At 35.7% G+C, this 17,831-nt stretch overlaps 1 protein-coding gene across 2 annotated transcripts in view; it reads right to left on the bottom strand.

Moving 5' to 3' along the window:
- Positions 1 to 2,638: 2,638 nt before the first annotated feature.
- ZDHHC14 (zinc finger DHHC-type palmitoyltransferase 14) overlaps positions 2,639 to 17,831 on the bottom strand; it is a 104,180-nt gene continuing 88,987 nt past the window's right edge. The window contains exons 6-9 of one of the 2 annotated variants that reach the window (XM_061378205.1): positions 16,265 to 16,367; positions 14,468 to 14,577; positions 12,716 to 12,818; positions 2,639 to 3,900 (exon numbers count right to left, since the gene is read on the bottom strand). In XM_061378205.1, the coding sequence (XP_061234189.1) occupies positions 3,499 to 3,900; positions 12,716 to 12,818; positions 14,468 to 14,577; positions 16,265 to 16,367 (718 nt within the window). In that variant the 3' untranslated portion in view covers positions 2,639 to 3,498. The remainder of the gene's footprint in view (positions 3,901 to 12,715; positions 12,819 to 14,467; positions 14,578 to 16,264; positions 16,368 to 17,831) is intronic. The other variant, XM_061378206.1, reaches the window with a different exon arrangement.

Genomic DNA, 17,831 nt, shown 5'->3' with positions numbered 1-17,831 from the left:
CAAGAAGAGAAAAATGTTATTTAAAAAACCCACAGCAGAATAAATCTTTCTTTTTGGTAAACTAACCAGTTTTTACACATTTAAAGATTTTAGATTTTTAAGAAAAAAACTCTTTTCTGAAAGTATTAATTTTCACTTCAATTCTGTATTTATAAATCAGACAAACATAGAAAGAGCTATTTAGTATTAATATTCTAATTGTCAAAGGGAAAAAAAACCAGAAAAAAACCCCATGCAGCATTCACTAGGATTATCAGTTTGGATCCCTAGTATGCATGCTCTGTAATCAAAGTTCAAACAAAGTAAAATAAAATAATCAAATCTGTAGAGCAGGTGATGAAGAGTTACTTTGCTGACTCATTACAGATGTACATACAATTTCCAACGAAGGGAGCACCCACTATGAAAGACAGCAGTGATGGAGGTGAGGGGAATGGACCAAAAACCCTGTTAGAGGCACCTCTTTGATCAACCTTCTGCTAAATCACTGCCTGCTGTCAATCAAAGACTGGAATTACCACACCAGATCGGCTAATAAACTTAGTTCTGAAATCTTCCAGCAGATGTCCTCACAAGGCAGTCACCATTTAAAAACCAGACAGATGGGCAAGGAAACAGACTTAAAATAAGGCTGATATAAATATATAAACAAATTCACAGTATTTAATTTCTTCTCAAATGAAAAACTTTAAAACATAGGCAGCATGTTAAGAAACATAGGGCTCACGTTTTAAAAACTAAAGGAAGAAAAAAGTCATCTGAACAAGTACATAACTAGCACATCTGTTTGAAGCAGCACGTTTCCAATTTGTTGCGTAATTTTCACATCTTACTTATAAACAAAACAGAAGGTTGAAGAAATGATGGTGAAAAGCGTGTAGGCACAAGCAAAGTATCATAAAGACTCTAATCCTGTCCTTCTCCCTTCTGTTTCATGTTAAAACTGACACTAATTCTACTGAATGCACAGAGCTGAAGTGCAGCTTTCTGCACTACTCCCCAGTGGCAATGACATACAAATGCTGTCACGAAGTTGATATTCTTGGATGCATAAAATCTCCTGGGTATTTCAGGAAGACTTAAAAAGAACAACTTTTTAAAATAGTGATCCTCATCATTACTGCTACAACTGGAAAGGTTTGATACTACAGTTGGCTTGCCCTTCTATGTAGTGAGTAATGCATCCACAGTTAACAACCTATAAATACCTGTGAGATAATGATTCCATAAGTACTGATCTACAAACTTAAAGCACTTTACCTAGGCCTATGAGACCAGTATCTCCAGCCCTCAACTGTCATTTGCTTTAATGCAGATGTAAATGGCCTCACAAATGAGAAGACACATCAGGGAAAGATGAATTCAAGAAGATAAGCATCACTGACTCTTCAAGAGCAGAGAATTAAGTGCCAATACTTGGGGCTTACTGGGAAACCAGCCAATTGGGACACGTCAGTCACTACAGTTTTACTGTTGGAAAGAATTTGAGACTGCCCTAGCTTCAGGAAAATGCTGGGTGGGTGGCTCCAACGCTGGGACAGACTCATCTGCCAGAGCTTCTTTGGTGGACCCATTATGGCACTTACAGACAGAAAGCGTTGCTATGTTAACCACGCTTAATTAGGTCAATGCTAGCATCATCAATTATAGAAATAGATTGCTTATGAAATCTTACAGGAGCAGGGGTTTTGTCAGTATCTTTTCCGAAGCGTCAATAGCGTGGGTGACTGATTTTCTGCAGGCTGATTGCCGTCAATTGCAACAATGAAAGTAAAAACAAGAGACTTTTTAGCTTGGTGTCAGTGAATGACCATGGTGAATAACACAGAACTGTTACATTGCTTAAATGGTGAATTCTTTCATGCAGTAGAAACATCAGATAAAGCACATTCTGCATTTAGTTTGTCCTGAGAAAAGAAGAATCTAGGTTCCAGATCCTGAAAACCATGGTAAATAAAACAGTATTAAAGCTATTAAACTTTCTCATTTTAAGTAAGGTTCTCTTCAGCTGTCACAAAAAATAATTATAAAAATATTGTTAATCTTTCTATTGTGCTTTAATTAAAAACAAAACAAACAAAAAAAGCACAGGAATTCTATGAAATCAAGATTTCTATTTAAAATATTGAAGGAAAAATATTTTTCAATTAATTAAATATTGTGCTTTAACAAAATATTGTCCTTTAATTAAACAAAACAGCACAGAAAAGCACAGAATAATTCTACGAAATCAAGTTTTCTATTTAAAATAAGGGAGAAATACAAATGAAGGATGATGGCTGGGGGCAGCTACAGTCTATTGTTAGCCATTTAAGATTACTTCACTGTCCATACAGCTGTCTGTCTGTATCTTGAATCTTAAGCCCTTCACCCTTAACCATATGATAAGGAACATAAAATTACAGTCCAAGCAGTGGCTAGCTCTACTGCTTCTAAATAAAGACTTATGGGAACAAATACACATCTGAAACAAAACCATAAGCGATGCTGAAGGAATCCTAATCATAACCAGCTCTTCCTTCATAGCTCTGGTTTCATTACGTAAACATATTCCAGTCAAATTTTACAAACTATGTCAACAAGTCATTATTTTCCCCTCTTTCCCCAGGAAAACTGTGCAAGGATAACTGTACACATGTCCAAGAAATAGAGGATGTCATTTTATTGGAGGTCCACACGTAATTGTATCACATTAGGGAGTGGAAGAATTCCGTGGTATGGCACAACACAATACCTCACTCTAAACACTTAAACAGAGGGTTAAATGATATGCAACATGATCAAATCAGTAATTCTCCATCTTCTAGGCACCACTGATTAATTTAAAATAGACTTTCATAAATTGAAAAAGAAAATTCATGTAGTCCATTAATTCCTTTGTTGCACTGTCTTTAAGTGAAACAGCACTTGAAAGTCACAAATAAAAAAAAGCAGCACTTTCTTTTAATACCAACACCACTGTAACACATACTGTAGCGTGGCATGCAAATCCATATCTGCAGTCTTTTTTTTCTTTTATTAACAAATGGAATGGTAATTTTCTATCTCAAATATTAGTAGCATAACATGTAAGTGCAGATCATTCTGGCCACAAGTGTGGTAAGCCTTAACAAGTGTGTATTACAAGAGCATAGAACACAGAGCATGACACTTACATCCAAGAATCTCTCTCTTTTATACTGTATATGGTGTTTGTTATAGGCTGACTTCCAACTTGCTGTACCCAAGCTTCAGGAAACAAGATTATTGACCATTTCTGGTTTTGTTTAAAAATAAAATGCAGCCACCATCATAGCACAACTTTTAACCACCTGATCAAAAAAAAAAATGCCATAGCTCCACTGAAAAAATAACTTGTCTTTTTAGTACACTCCATTAGGCAATAAAGTTTCCATTGTAGGCATGTTATGAAGTCTTACAGTGGTACTGCAGCGTCATTCCTGTTAAGAAGATATTTATATAGCCACCAAGAAATGGTGCAGTATTCAAAAAAGCTGTTCAAACTGAGCTAAGCTTCACGAGACCACGTACTGAGTCTTCATGCAATGAATCCTGGCTGGCTAGACTCAGGACGTGCATTGTATGGCTGTGTGCAATAGGACTTCCACTTGGCAGCATCCCAGGGGGTGATGGAGCTTCTTCAGGAGTGAGAAACTGATGACCTTCGTGTTCCTCTTTTAATGGTATCATGTCTGTCAAACCTGTATCTGATGTGAGATTTGGCATAGAAGATGGTGGTGTTGGTTGCCCTAGAGTTAGAGTTGCACAAGGCCCACTGATAGAAGTCTTTCCTGGTAAAGGTAGCTCTTCACTAGTTATGCTTGGCTCACTCTGTAGTAGGGGGGTGGCAGCAGCCTGCAAAACGAATTTAGTGCTCTGAATGCACTGATCTTGGTCACACTGTAGAATGGAAGAGTGTCAAAATCATATAAGGCAAACATAACAGAGAAAAAGGGAGAATATGGACAAAAAGGTATGGAAAAGAATGGGATATGAAAAGAAAAAAAGAAAAAAAGAAAGCCATTAGTATCATTCCATGGTTAGCCACCCAAAAATCCCATTGCATGCTGCCTAGGAAAAAAATAAAATAAAATAAAATAAAAGCATGCATAACTGAGCCAGTACTTCAGATTACTATCATAGTAAATTATGATAAACATTTATGTGTTCACTTAAGGGTTTTGGTAGTCCTGAAAATAGCATTCTGTGAGTACTGTAATTCAAATGTTTTGCGTATTCTTGTTCTAAGCTATTTGGAAAATCTAGTTGCACAGACCATGTGTAACTGCATCGAGCACCTCAAAACCTCCCCAATTCCAAGTGAGCTGAATCACTTCCACACTACTCATTTTATCCTAAAGTAGACAGCAGTCCAGAGAGGTATAATCAAAGCATCTTTCCAAGTTCATAAACAGTAGGCAAGTTATCTTTTTGTAACTGGTCTTCACATGTAGGAAGTAAGGTGCTATGGAAGTTTTTCGGGAGAATCCCTTTGATGCAGGCAGTTTTATAAAGATATAGCTAACAATACAGCCTCTATGAGCAAAAATCCCCCCATTCCAATTTAATACATTATATATACACTCTAGAGAATATACCATACTATACTCAATACTCAGGAGGATGTGTAGAAATCTGGTAGCGCTTTAGATGCATTAATTTGATATCAACTTTAATGATTTTTATGCTGTTTCTTGACAATGTGAAGAATCAAGGTACAAACCACAGTTTTTCTGGCAAGCTCTTTCACAATAACAAGCCAAATTCAGCATTATACAAATCTGATTAGGCTCAATGAGTATTACCAGGAACGCTTTTCCTCTACATCATTCCTAAGAACTGTTTATACAAAATTATCAAAATTATCATTAATTCATTGAGATAACAAGATAGGTAGGTGCTTCAGTGATGTCCAGCTAGCTGAGTAGTACACCTACTGAGAGATTCAGTTTCTTTAACACAAAGTAGCATGATTTTTGAAAGCTTCCAAGGACAATATATATTTAATTCATAGCCTGATCAGTTGTAACATCTGCAGATTTTCAAAACCCTGTTACGATTCACTTGCCATACTACTGTTCTGCTGTGCAAGAGAAACACTACAGTTAATGAATACATCTATAAATTCAATGCAGCAAAGAAAATTTGGAAGCAATCAAGCAGAACAAAAAAAATAAATCCAGAGGTAAGATATGCCTATTAATGGTTGTTATTCCAAAGATTTGGTTAAGCAGCATGTTCTGTTTTTCAACTTAGTCTATATCAAATTATTGAAAGATGTTACAAATCCAACACCTGTTCAATATATTCTGAATCATTACCATTGCTACTAATATTACAGCAATTCCCCCAAAAGCCCATTTGAGTTTAACAAGCCACTGTGATATACTCTATTCAAACTCATGGGAAGACTTTTGCTTACTTCACCGCATGATGAAAACCATCACTCTGATATTTTTAGGTTCTTCCATTCCACCACTGAATAGCTTAATGACGGATGCACACACATTACATGTAGGAAGCATGCAAGCAGACTACTTGGTCACAGTAGACAGACAGTATTTTAAACATGTCTAAGCATTTTAGGACTCCCAGACCAAATACTTTGACAGGCAGAAGTCTGATCCTTACTCAATTACGTATTTTCCAACACTTACGTTTTCAATAAGATCAATGCACTGATATCCTGTTACATAAATTGAATTCATATATGTTGCAAACCATTTCCCCCTCCGCAAAATAACGTACAGCCCCAGACAAAGAATTTGGTAAGTGGTCCTGTATCATTTCAGAGGGATTACTAACAGGCTTAAAGTAAGTACCTTACTAAGAAGAAAACTGTCAGCATCTTTTAAAGTCAATCTTTCAATTAGTAATTCAGTGTGAATAACTCTTTCTTGATTAATATGCTGTTATTCACGCCTGCTTATTTCAATTAAATTATAACCCTTCAACCAGCCTTACTATGCAGACCTAAAAAAAAATCATCTTTTAACTGAGTTTTCAAACTTCAAAAAGACCAACAAAACTCATCTTCTCTGAAATGCAATAGCCAAAGAGTGTTAAATAACAAAGAAATGCCTAAACCCACCAGGGTACACTGAAAACAAATAAAATTAACATCTGACTTGTTGCCTTAGTGAAGCTTCAACACTGATCTTCATAAGGAAATCATTAATATGATCCAAGCAATACAAGTACATAGCTTTAAATGACTTGAAGATAATCTATTTGAACTCATTCTATAGCCTGAATTAATTTTCTTCTTACCAGACTCAAGTATTTTTCAACTGAATCAATATTAAAAAGACAAAGTAGCCTCATAAAGCTCCACTGAATAGAGTGCTATAAAACTGTTTCGGGCACTGCATATCTCCTCTTCATTTTGCATGCACTTGTCACCTTAAAACCTCTCCTCTTATTTAGATACATTTCAGTTTTTCTCTTTTTTTGTTCTATTTAACAGTGATCAACATGAAGTATCTTAGGAAAATACAGGCTGTAAACAGCTTTTGAAAGTGAAAAAGACTGGGGTTTGTACTAGAAAAGGCAGATGTGTTCAATGAAGCTCTCAAAAACATCTGAGAAAACCAATACAGCTAACTACTCTTGAGCTAACAGCCAACACAAAATTAAACAAGAAGAATAAAATTTGCTTATAGGGTTGGCATGGTGGTTTTCCCTTGATTCTTTATTCTGCTGTTAACTAAATGAAATTTATTAATCATGTGACTTATTCCATGCCAGCATTTCAAATTAAGTAAAAAAGCCAATAAGTGTAACAAAAAGGAAGCCAAGCACTGAAATCTAAATAGCTAAAAATCTACCATAGAAATTATTCCACCAGTATATTCTTACTTCAGATCTATTGATTTTATTTTCCACTTAAAATTTCCACTGCTTCAGAGGAACAGCAGATTCTGAAGGTAAAACAGGTTTAATAAGTTCTGCAAGCACAGAAATTCAATTATTTATTTGCATAGAAATTTAAGCCATCTCTGCATTTATTTCACATCAAAAGGCACAAATCAGAACAAATCAGACAAAACCTAAAATTCTGTGTTTATTTCACAAATAATAAATATAAACAACTAAGGAAACAGTATTTTTCAAATTTTTTCTGAAAAAATCTGATATTTTTTTTTTCTAAGCTACATAAAACATACATGTTAACATAACTGTTGTACATGGCAATATAATTTTCACATTTCTAATGCCAAAGTCAGAGATTATTTACTTTGAATTTTAAATTAACTTTGTTAAATTTTATCTCAACTCTAGTAACATTAAAGAACTGTCCTCAAAAGATAGAGAAAAGCAGTTGAACTGTCTCAGAAACCCTGAAAAAAGTACAAAACAAGAAGTTTGGAGGACAGTGTCAGTCCTGAATGACAGTGCTACAAGGTAACAGAAAGGATGCTGGAAGACCATACTAGATGGCTAAAGAGTGGAGGGATGGAGCTGTATAACTGTTCCCAACAGCTGTAGGATTTCACATTCAAAATCATGGTATTGAAAATACTGTGCAACAACTGAGCCACAAAACCCACCAAGTCAATGGCTCCACTACCAAGTGGTACAGAGCAGCAGATCTATGAAGTGAAATTTCTGAAGCCAAACAGGAAATTATACCTGTTCCAAGGATTCTACTTCTACTAGACTAGCTTCTGTCTGTTCTTATCGATTATACGTTTGTGAATAGTTAGAGCATGTTGGGTGCATTTCAGAAGCCAATCTTCTGACAGAAAACTAGTTCATGTGCTTCCATACTGCTCTGCAATGTGAGCAAATAAGCAGTAAATATGCAGTTGAAAGAACTGCTTCTAAAACATACTTCAATCTAAAGCAAAATGCTGGTTTGTTTGCTACATTTTATTTGTGTCCATTTTAACTGTGAAGTAAAATGCTTTAATGAAAAACCTCTATCAGCCTTGACTGCAGTAATGTTGAGTTGATAAGAGCACTAAGTTTTGTTTCAGGCAATGATAAATTGCATTTGTGAAGTACAGCAGCAAATACACAAGGAAACACACTCATAAAACTCCCAGCAAAGTGGGGCTCTTATGATTGCTGACCCTTTTACTGTAATGATAGAAATATTTATTCCTAATAATGACAATAGGAAAAGCAAAGGAAAAAATATACTAGGACGGTCAGAGTTAATGTTCTCTGGATCAACCAGATTCCTGCTTCCAGATCAGTGCTAGAAATACTGATGTGAACATTTGGGAGAGGGCTTCTTTGCAGCCCTTGCTGATAATGAATGTTGTGTATGCTATTACAGTTCTTACAATTTTCAGTGATACTTATAAGTAAGAAACACACACTCTTAACTAAAGAATTCATATCCAAGGAATCTGTCACACAAGGAACTACTTAAGCACTGGCGAAGAGATGCCTGGAAATGCAGGAGCACAAGCAAATTTCTTAAAAAATCAAAGAAATAAACCTGTCCTGACATAGAGAATGATAGAAGCAAAACCTGCTACTTTAGAAGGCATTAGAGAATTCCATAGTATGTCATAGTAAAAATAAACCAAACAAATTCCTCTAAAAAAAGTGCATGGAGTGAAATTCTGTGTTTCTTCATAATGGATTACTAAAGACTAAAATACCCTTTACCAAAATCCAAGAATCAGTGTAGGCTTTTAAGAGAAAGCTAAGTACTACAGAAGTGCAGATCCAGGTAATGGCAGATGATGAGTTTATGGTAAAATAATGAACTTTTTTTTCTGAATGCAAAGAATATAAGACTTAAAATGAAAGAAAAAAAAAGAAAAAAGAGAAAATTATGGTTTCATACAGGCAAAAAACTGTTTCATGTGAAAAAAATTCTTAAGAATGAGAACAGAGATACATGGGCAATCAAACTAATGAAGAGCCTATAAAAATAATAAAATGCAATAGGGAAATACTGTAGAAATATCAGGTCTACAGATCCTATGGTCCAGGTGACCATGCTTGTCATGTGTATGTGGATATTAAGAAACTGGTTAATGAATTTACCATATTAATTTCAAATGTATTGGAAAATAGATTAAAACCACAGGGAATAAGAAAAGTTGTATGTGCTTTCAACCTTCAAAAGAAGTAAATAACAACTTCAGCTTTTCATAAAATCAGGGAGATACTAAGGAAAGGAGAAAAAACTCTGTTATAAAGATTTAGAAAAAAAAATCATAGCATGGGTCTATGAAACACTGGTTATAGCAACCCTGACTTTCTGAGATTGTGAAAAACTGAGTCACTAGCATGAGTACGGTAGCTCCTCTATGAAATATTCAAAGTCTCAAAGGCAAAATTACCACATAACATGTTAAATACAAAAGCAGTGTTCCATAAATGGTATCCTGAACAAGAGGTAATGTATTGCACTAAAAAAAGTATCTGGAAAGTTTAAAGTTGGCCTGATATTTATTTTGACCTTAAAAGCGAAAACGATACTATGCTATATGATGTATTAAAATAAATGAAAGCAGGATATAATACTAAGCAACTCAGAGAGATTTTAAGAATGATGACAGGCTAGTTGGGTGAGGCACAAGAACTCTGCTTAGCACACCAGTCACTGAGTAAAAGATTTGAGGGAAGGGAAAGGATAAAGGGAGGTGAAGGAACAGGAATAAGAGAAGACAAGTGTGAGAGAAGATGCTCATTAAAATCTTCCTTTAATATTAATGGGCAGGAGAGACAGTATGCTATATGCAATAAGCAGTATAGCATCTAGACATTAAGATTCAATGTAGACATAAAATGATGTAATGCATTCTGGATTAAAATCCAATGAGACACAATATCCTGGAACACACTTCAGATATCTAATAATTTATTTCCCATACTCAAAGCATTAAACTTGCTAAACCAGTATAACTATCTCTGATGACATGCAAATAGCTAAACCTTTGCCATTTAAAAAATATTTATCAACTAAGGCCACTGTCTACACATGCTTTCAAGTCAAGCAGTTTCACCTTGGCTATCTTACCTGAAACCACAATAATACAACCTGCAGCAGCAGATACATCCCCTCCAAACTTGGCAGTTCTTTGTTGTCTACCTGCCTCAACTACAAATATGTGTTTTTAACTTTATGCCTCTGCCTTTTTCTCAAGAGGTATGCAACCTTCCAGGAGGAAAGACTGAGTCATATTCCATCTTTTGCCTAATCTTTATCAGTGAGGACACAAGATAGAAAGGAAACCTTTTCTTCCACAAAGACTTTCCCTCTACTTTTTTGCTTCCACTGGAGTCTTGGGCTTGAGATGGTCTATTATTTAATCTGTCAATCACCAAAGGAAATTTTCAGGTTTGAATCTGAAGTTCTTGCAGGATTCTCTTGAATCCCTTTTGCTGAGATTCCTCCTCTAAAAAAACCACCACCAATCAAAAATCAAACAGTGAATGCTGCAAGCCTTGTTTTACTTCTGCCATAAAGTGTACTTTACTGCCTTTCACTTAAGAACTTTCTATGGTTCTTTGTATGGGAGAGCAAGTGAATGGCTGGTGTTCCCAGCACTCCACTTCCTAGACTTCTTCAGAAGATTCTAAGACTGTGGACTGGGAAGAAAGCTGAGAGAAACAGATACCACACAGCCTGGAAGAAGTACTAGGGCACACTTCATGGGAAAAAGGTTTAAATAGAACTATGAGATTATTTCTGTCTAACTCAGAACAGAAAATCTGGTTACTGAACACAATGGTGGAAAACATATAAGATAGCAGTAAGATGAATTAATTTTGGTAGGAAAAAAGAAAGTCTGTTATGGATAAAATTGTGATAATAGGTTGATAAGATTGTGAAATAGGGATATCAGTTTTGTTGGTTGCTGCTTTATGTGACAGGAGACATGGGAACCTGAAAGGCACAGAGTCTACTAAGAAGAACAAAACCACTGAACTTAAATCACAGAAAAAGGGAAACATGAAACAAGAGCAAATCAGAGGCAAAGTTATGTCCCACTGCATTGCTGCCAGCAGGAAATGAATGTATTATTTCTTATGCTTCAAACAGCTCAGGAAAAACTGCATGATTTGAACAGCAAAGACTGAGAAAATAAGCTGGTCTTTAACAGTTTGCAACAAAACACATGGGAGAAATTTTAATGCTGATAGCCAGCTGCTACTAGAAGACAATTGGTCTTGGATACAGACCAGGATTAATACCCTGAGAAAAATGGCATCACAGTCTTAAAGATATTCCTATATATTGAACATGATTCTATTACATTTTTCAAGCTTTTCCTGAGAGATTATTTTCAGGAATGAAGTAAAGTAATACCGTAACAGATCTCTCCATTTCTAAAGACAAATTTGGTCAATTTTGTATTAAACTGGCACAAGATTTGCTCATTAATACCTAGTAATAATGATAGTATCTTCTTACAATGCAAGTGTAATTCATAAAATGCTACACTAATTTAATGCCAGCGACTTACTGCAGTTAACAATCCGCACAAATAAGAAGCCTTGACAGAATAAGAAACTTCGGCTAATGCCTTAAAATCCTCAAGCTATTTCTAAGGTTCACTTTCTTTTCCGCCTCTGTCCCCTTTTTTCTGAGTTACGTCTTTTGGGTTTTTTGAGTTAAATTTCAATGAAGCATTACTTTTCTGCTCAACTACACCTTTCAGAAGATTCAAAGTCAATACTTTGTCTCTAACACATTTTCTCACTAAGACTAACAAATCTATCTAGTCCTCAAAATAAAAACTAAAACCAGCTTAGGATCTACCGCAGAATTTTTATACCAGTTTATCAGTGACACTAAATTTAATCTGTCTGGGAAGAGTTTTTTCTTCTTTCGTTCAAAAGAAAAGCTAAATTGTCTCGTAAGGCCTTGGTGGCTGCTTGTTTTTTGGTGGAAGGAGGGCATCCATAACTCATGGTTTCTTTGACAAAGTCTTAGAACCCACATTATATGAAGATATGTGACAACAATTCAAAAATAGGCACATATGCAAGATGCTTTCCTTTGGAAAAAGTTCTCTTTCCAGTTATTCTCTTCTCCTTGGCACTGGGAATGCTATTTTCCATTATGATAGCCAATGCAATCAGCAAAAAAAAAAAAAACCCAACAGAAAAAAAACCCCAACAAAACCCAAACCAACTTAAAAAACCCAACAAACCTACCAACAAAAAGAAGTAAAAAATATTGGCACAGTTTCAAAGATGCTTGAAAACTTCTATTGTTACAATCCAGTTTCCATTTATTGTTCATTAGAAGTTCAGTGTCTTCCTGCTCTTTCTTCAAGATACTTCTCCCCTAGAACCTCCTTTGTTCATCTTTGCTTTTTAAAATGCAGTAGTCTATGCAAAACCACAGTGTACAAGCACAGAGGAAATAGGGTTTAAAGAAAGTGCCATATAAAACAAGAATTAGCTGGAAAAGGATGAACCAGAGCAAGCCCATGACACTTGAATATTCCAGTTCAAAACACAGCAGGTGTCAAGAGTACAAGTCAAATGCCAGTACCTTCAATAAATCAAGTGTAGAAAAGCCTCTCTTTTTTTAGAATCCATGAGCAATAACTATTACACTGCGTGAAACATATATTAAAAAGAACCTTGATTTTTTTCTTTACTGTTAATAAACAAGTCATTCCACCCAGAGAGCCAGCTGTATCCAGTTAGTTATTACTTGATTAGTTCACATGAAAGTGGAGAAGGAAAACATTCACAGGAATCTTGATGAACAATGCTATGGGATGATTCCTACCATGTTGCTCTGTGATTGTGTGGCCCCATACATAGTAATGCCATTTGTTGGTCCTGCTAATTGCGGTGTATCTGGCTGTATAAATCCTCTTCTGTCAATTAAGCTATGGAATAATAAAAAAAAAGTGTTAGAGATATTTCTGATCAATAACTACCTTGCCTTGATAAAAAGGCAGGAAAACTTTCTATCATACAACAGACATTGATATCTCACCAATACCTTCAAATGTCCCCTTTTACTCAACTGAAGTACAAGACTTCATTTCTATTCACCAGCAAGGTAATTGTTTCCTTGTAATACTACTGCCACATAGTCATACCCACTGCTACTTTTCTGGATTTTTATCACAGACAAAAGATTTACAAGCTTAGCAGCAGATACCACAAACCCCAAACATTCTAAACCATGGGTGTGAAAACAACTCATTGCTGCACTTTGAGTCAATATCTGTTTTCAAGGTTCTTTTGTTATCAGTTTCCACACCTCTAAATTAAAGCTACATAATCACAAAATCTAGAAAGAAGGGAAAAGGGGAAAGGGAAAAAGAAAAAAAAAAAGGAAAAGGGAGAGAGGAACTTTTATTTGAACATCTTAGTGCAAAGTAAAAATCTACATCAGATTATTAAAAAAACATAAACAGAATGGAATAACCTGACCTACCTAAAATTTTTGCTAAAATTACACATATAATTGTACTTTCAATTTGAGAACTCTAAACCTCATTTAGGTTCTGCTTACTCATAAAAAACTGAATGTGCAGACCTAAGTACTATACTCTACATGTGTATTAGCTCATATCGCTTCCGAATACTTGTTTATGCTTAAATTCATTCAAAGTTTCAGGTGGTGTTTTTTTTTGTTAATTTTTTTTTTAGTTATATCTCGCTTTCAATTATAGTTTCATACTTTTAATTATAGGTCAAAATGTCTTTTTCCTGTGACCTGAACAATGTTACTTCCCATGTAGAAAGCTATACACTTCACAGGATATAAATTGTAACTGGAGGGTTACATAGTTCCAACTACTAACACGTAATGACAGGAATACCTTAAAATGCCTGAGAGCTGAAGTCAGAACAGAACTGGTTTCATTTGCTGACTTATGTATCAAAATTCACTAAGGGTCAAGATGGCTTCAATTCCGAAAGATACGAATAGGATGCATAGAAAAATCTAAGGGGTTTCCCCTCTCAAAAGCCAATGAGGTTTTCACCACTTGGAGACTGGTTTAAGCTTTCCTCATGAACATCTGCTAAACAGGTTTTTATTTACCTTCAAAGCACTTAGAAATCCACCTGAGATTACAATCTGCCATGTGGACAGCACTCCTTCAAAAATCAGATACTTAAAAGAGTTATATGAACTCTCGTATCAGAAAACTGCTGTCCATGCCGACAAGTATGGATCAAATTAAGATTTAAAATTACTTGTTGAGGACATGTGAAATGCATCTGAATTTGCTAGCATATGTTTAAAAATGCTAAACAGTGTTTAACAAAAGGGAGAAAAGCCTGGATTATTTATAGATTCTTTCTTAGTCTTAAAAGTATTTTACAGCGTCTGTTCACTAGCTTAGTTTAACCACAATTCATCACCTTATCTCTTTACTACTGAAGAAAACTTACTTAAAGCTTCTAATGGACAGTGAAACAAAACTTTTTTTTTTTTTTATAAACTCAAGCAATTGGAGTATTTTTTTCATCAATAATCACAAAGCTTCATTTATACTAACAATACTTTTGATGTTCTTACCTTGGAGAGAGGGGCCCACAGAGTGCAGCACAGCAATTTGTAAAGATGTTGCCATAACTATATGGATTATAGTTTTCTTTACCTCTTTTATTTGACCATGATCCTTTAATCTGAAGAGATATGAACAAGACGCATCACATATAATACAATAAAGAAAATAGCTGAGACAAATTTAGGGCTAGCAAAGCAGCAATATGCTACTTACATCAGAGGCAGACCAGACAAAACCCATGATCACACTTTCCAAACAGCTTAGAGCTTTGGGCTGTAACAAAAAGCTGGACCCTAAAATCTTATAAGCAAGCACGTGCTTTACATCCATAGATTTAGACAACCCAAAACCTCAAAGGATCAATAAACTCAGGAAGTTCAGTATCTAAACATAATGGTCTAAGCTTATTTTTACAAATATTACGGCATGTTCTACAGAACAGGCTCGACTGCAACATACCATTAAAGCCAGCAACAGAGCACTTCTTTCCCATACTCTTGGGTAAGTTCTCAAGCTATGCAATACCACAAAACATTATCTTCCCTGAAGTTCACAAATGGCTTTAAAACATTATGAAGCAACTGTAGTCATTACTACATTTTAGCTCATATTACATTTCATTTTAGCTATCTTGCTTTTCTGTTTGTGAGATACTTGAAAGGACTGAGTAAAATGTCTTACTTTAATCAACTGGAAATGTGTGCTTTAAATGAAATTACTGAACAGTTTCCTTGAAATTTAGACAGGTTAGACTGCTATCTGACCTTCAACAGTCCAAAAGACACATCTATCGGAGGGGAAGAGGGACAGTGGAAGTACACTGGGTCCAACTACAGAGGGAATGTTGGCCTGAACCTAACAACTGAGGAATACCAGAGTATCTCATCTGTCTTACTAACAAGGCACTTCTTCAAAGACAGGCTACTTGCTCAGATACTCAATGCTGAGGCATAATTCATTCTGAGCATGCTTGGTAATTTTTTTCTGGTCGACTGGTATTTACTGTAAAATTCGTTATTTTAGCTATGACCTTAAACAATAACAAAACACTTTTGATGTTGCAACAGAAAATTACAGTAGCTTTAAGCCTGCAGTAATTTGTTAGATTACTTGCTAAATTCCAACAAGCTTTCTATACTATCAGCCACTTAACTTTTTACTTTCTCCTTTCATTAGTTTTGCATTTCTCCTTTTAGCGAAGGAAGGACACATGAAACCTCCACACAGTTACTCCGCACCAAAACAATGGAAACCTATGTGCAAAACTGGATGACTGTAGAGATAAGAAAGCTGGCCTTTAAATTAATGACATACTCCTTGCCAGAGGTTTTAGACCTCAGACTGGCAGAGACATTTCAAAGGAAAAATGAAGAATTAAAATTTTGTTTTGAGAATTCAATTCACTTTGCCATTTTTATAGTAAGCAATTTTTGAGTCACAGAATAATTAGGACTCCCAGTGAAGAAGAGATACTGAAGATTATGTAGTAGTTTCCTACTACACAGAATATACTTGGGTTTTTTGTCTCCTCTCTTCTATTTTCTTACTCTTTCTCTATATTTTCCTATTTCATAAAGGTCCAGTGGATGTAAATCACAGTAGACACGCTAGGCAACCAGCATATCTTCAAGAAATATAGACCAAAGATGTCTTCTGCTATTTTGAATCAAACACGACCAGGTTTCTTCTTTCTTTCCTACTGAGGGATTCACAGTATTACGTATGCAGGTGTGACTTCTTTAAGAATAACAGAGAAAAACCTCCTCTTTACTATTTACAAACATGTATGTAGAAACATATCTTACATCTTCATTTGTTGTTTGATTGGAGCTGATCAAATACGTGTGAAAACCTGAGAGGCCAACAATGGACCATACTGAGAAAAAACACACCACAGCTTCCAGGACAGTAATTGAAAGTCAAGGAAATACATATAAATGGGAAAAAAAAAAAAAAAAAGAATACAAAATCAAGTAACAAGTAGTTACAATTGCATAATTCAGGATTGTCAACTTATAGCACACAAGTCCCCTTGGGGTACTTCAGTGGGGTCAGCAAAAACTATTTTCAGTAGGCTTGAGTGTACAGGCTACTGATAGGCATCTACCCCATCAAATATTTAAGAATCTGCATATAGAAAAAGCACAGAAACTACTGATGAGTGGTTCTGATCTTTACTGCTGAAAATCAGATGTTCATGTTCACCCTGTAAAAGTCATCACACTTAATATTAAGACGTAAATTGATATGTTACAGTAAATAACAGGTCTGATGGGGTGAAGGGGAAACTAGACAGGAAACCCAAGGCTAGCTGAACAGCAAAGACTGAAGCCACTACTACGAGTTCTAGATCTGTTCTCATGCATACAGCAACAATTGAGCAAACCATCTCTGTCATAACTGCTAGACTATTCCTGTCCCTTTTTGTTACTGAAGATGCTGATAGTGTCCTAACTCTAGCATCAAAGTGCACTAGTCTGAGTAAAATATAAAGTCCACCTGCTCTCTCGGTGTGCGGTTGAATCTTCAATACTCAGCAACATTTGCCCCCAAACTTATGCTAAAAGGAAGACTATCAACTCCCAAGTCACTGTGCTGCTATTAAACAGTATCTGAGGAATTAAAAGAAGTCTTTTTGAAGGAGGCATCAACCCAAATTGTAATAAAATAACAACAACAAAAAAATGGCAGAAGAACACTTGAAGGGGAACAGCAGCAGTTAAAACTTGGTTTGGCACAGCCACAAGTCACTCTGCTGGCATCTACCTAGCCCAGAGAGAGCACCCTCCCTGTCAAATGCTGTTTGCAGACAGACAGCAAACTGCCAGTATGGGGTGCAACTTACTCGGACCCACACCTGAGGCACATATATGTGTCCTCATGGGTTGCCTTCTCACCTGCAAGTTGTAGGGAGCAGCAAGGTACACATACAGCAAGAGGGTAAACAGACACCTCCAAGAAAGTAGCGAAGGCATGCACATGCATGTGTGCGAGCACCACTAGAACTCTGTTCTCACTCCTTATAAACTGCATTACCCAAATGCCACAAAGTAACCAGGCTTTAAAAGTGAGACTGGTATACTAAGAAAGTCAGCGTTGCATCGTTATTACAGTTTACAGCATTCCTTTAACTCTAAAGGAGTCATCATTTTAGCAATAACACAAGTTGCTTCTAAACTTCAAATAAGCATAAAGAGCAACTTTCTGTAGAAGGCTCCCTGCCATAGCTTTTTATTTGCAAGTATTTTTATTTCCACCCAAATAGCCATGGACTGAAGAATGCATCAGCTTTGAGAATGCTATTTTCTACAACACTTCAACAGTAATTTTTTTTAAAGGGAACAAGAATCAACAGCAGAGAAGGTTTTGGTT

Source organism: Neopsephotus bourkii, unplaced genomic scaffold (assembly GCF_033783945.1).
Source record: "Neopsephotus bourkii isolate Nb327-2 ecotype Australia unplaced genomic scaffold, CSIRO-AGI_Nbou_v1 NB_1765, whole genome shotgun sequence".
NCBI classification, from domain to species: domain Eukaryota; kingdom Metazoa; phylum Chordata; class Aves; order Psittaciformes; family Psittacidae; genus Neopsephotus; species Neopsephotus bourkii.
Note: the sequence above shows the minus strand (reverse complement) of the source record. Positions and strands in the feature narration are given on the sequence as shown.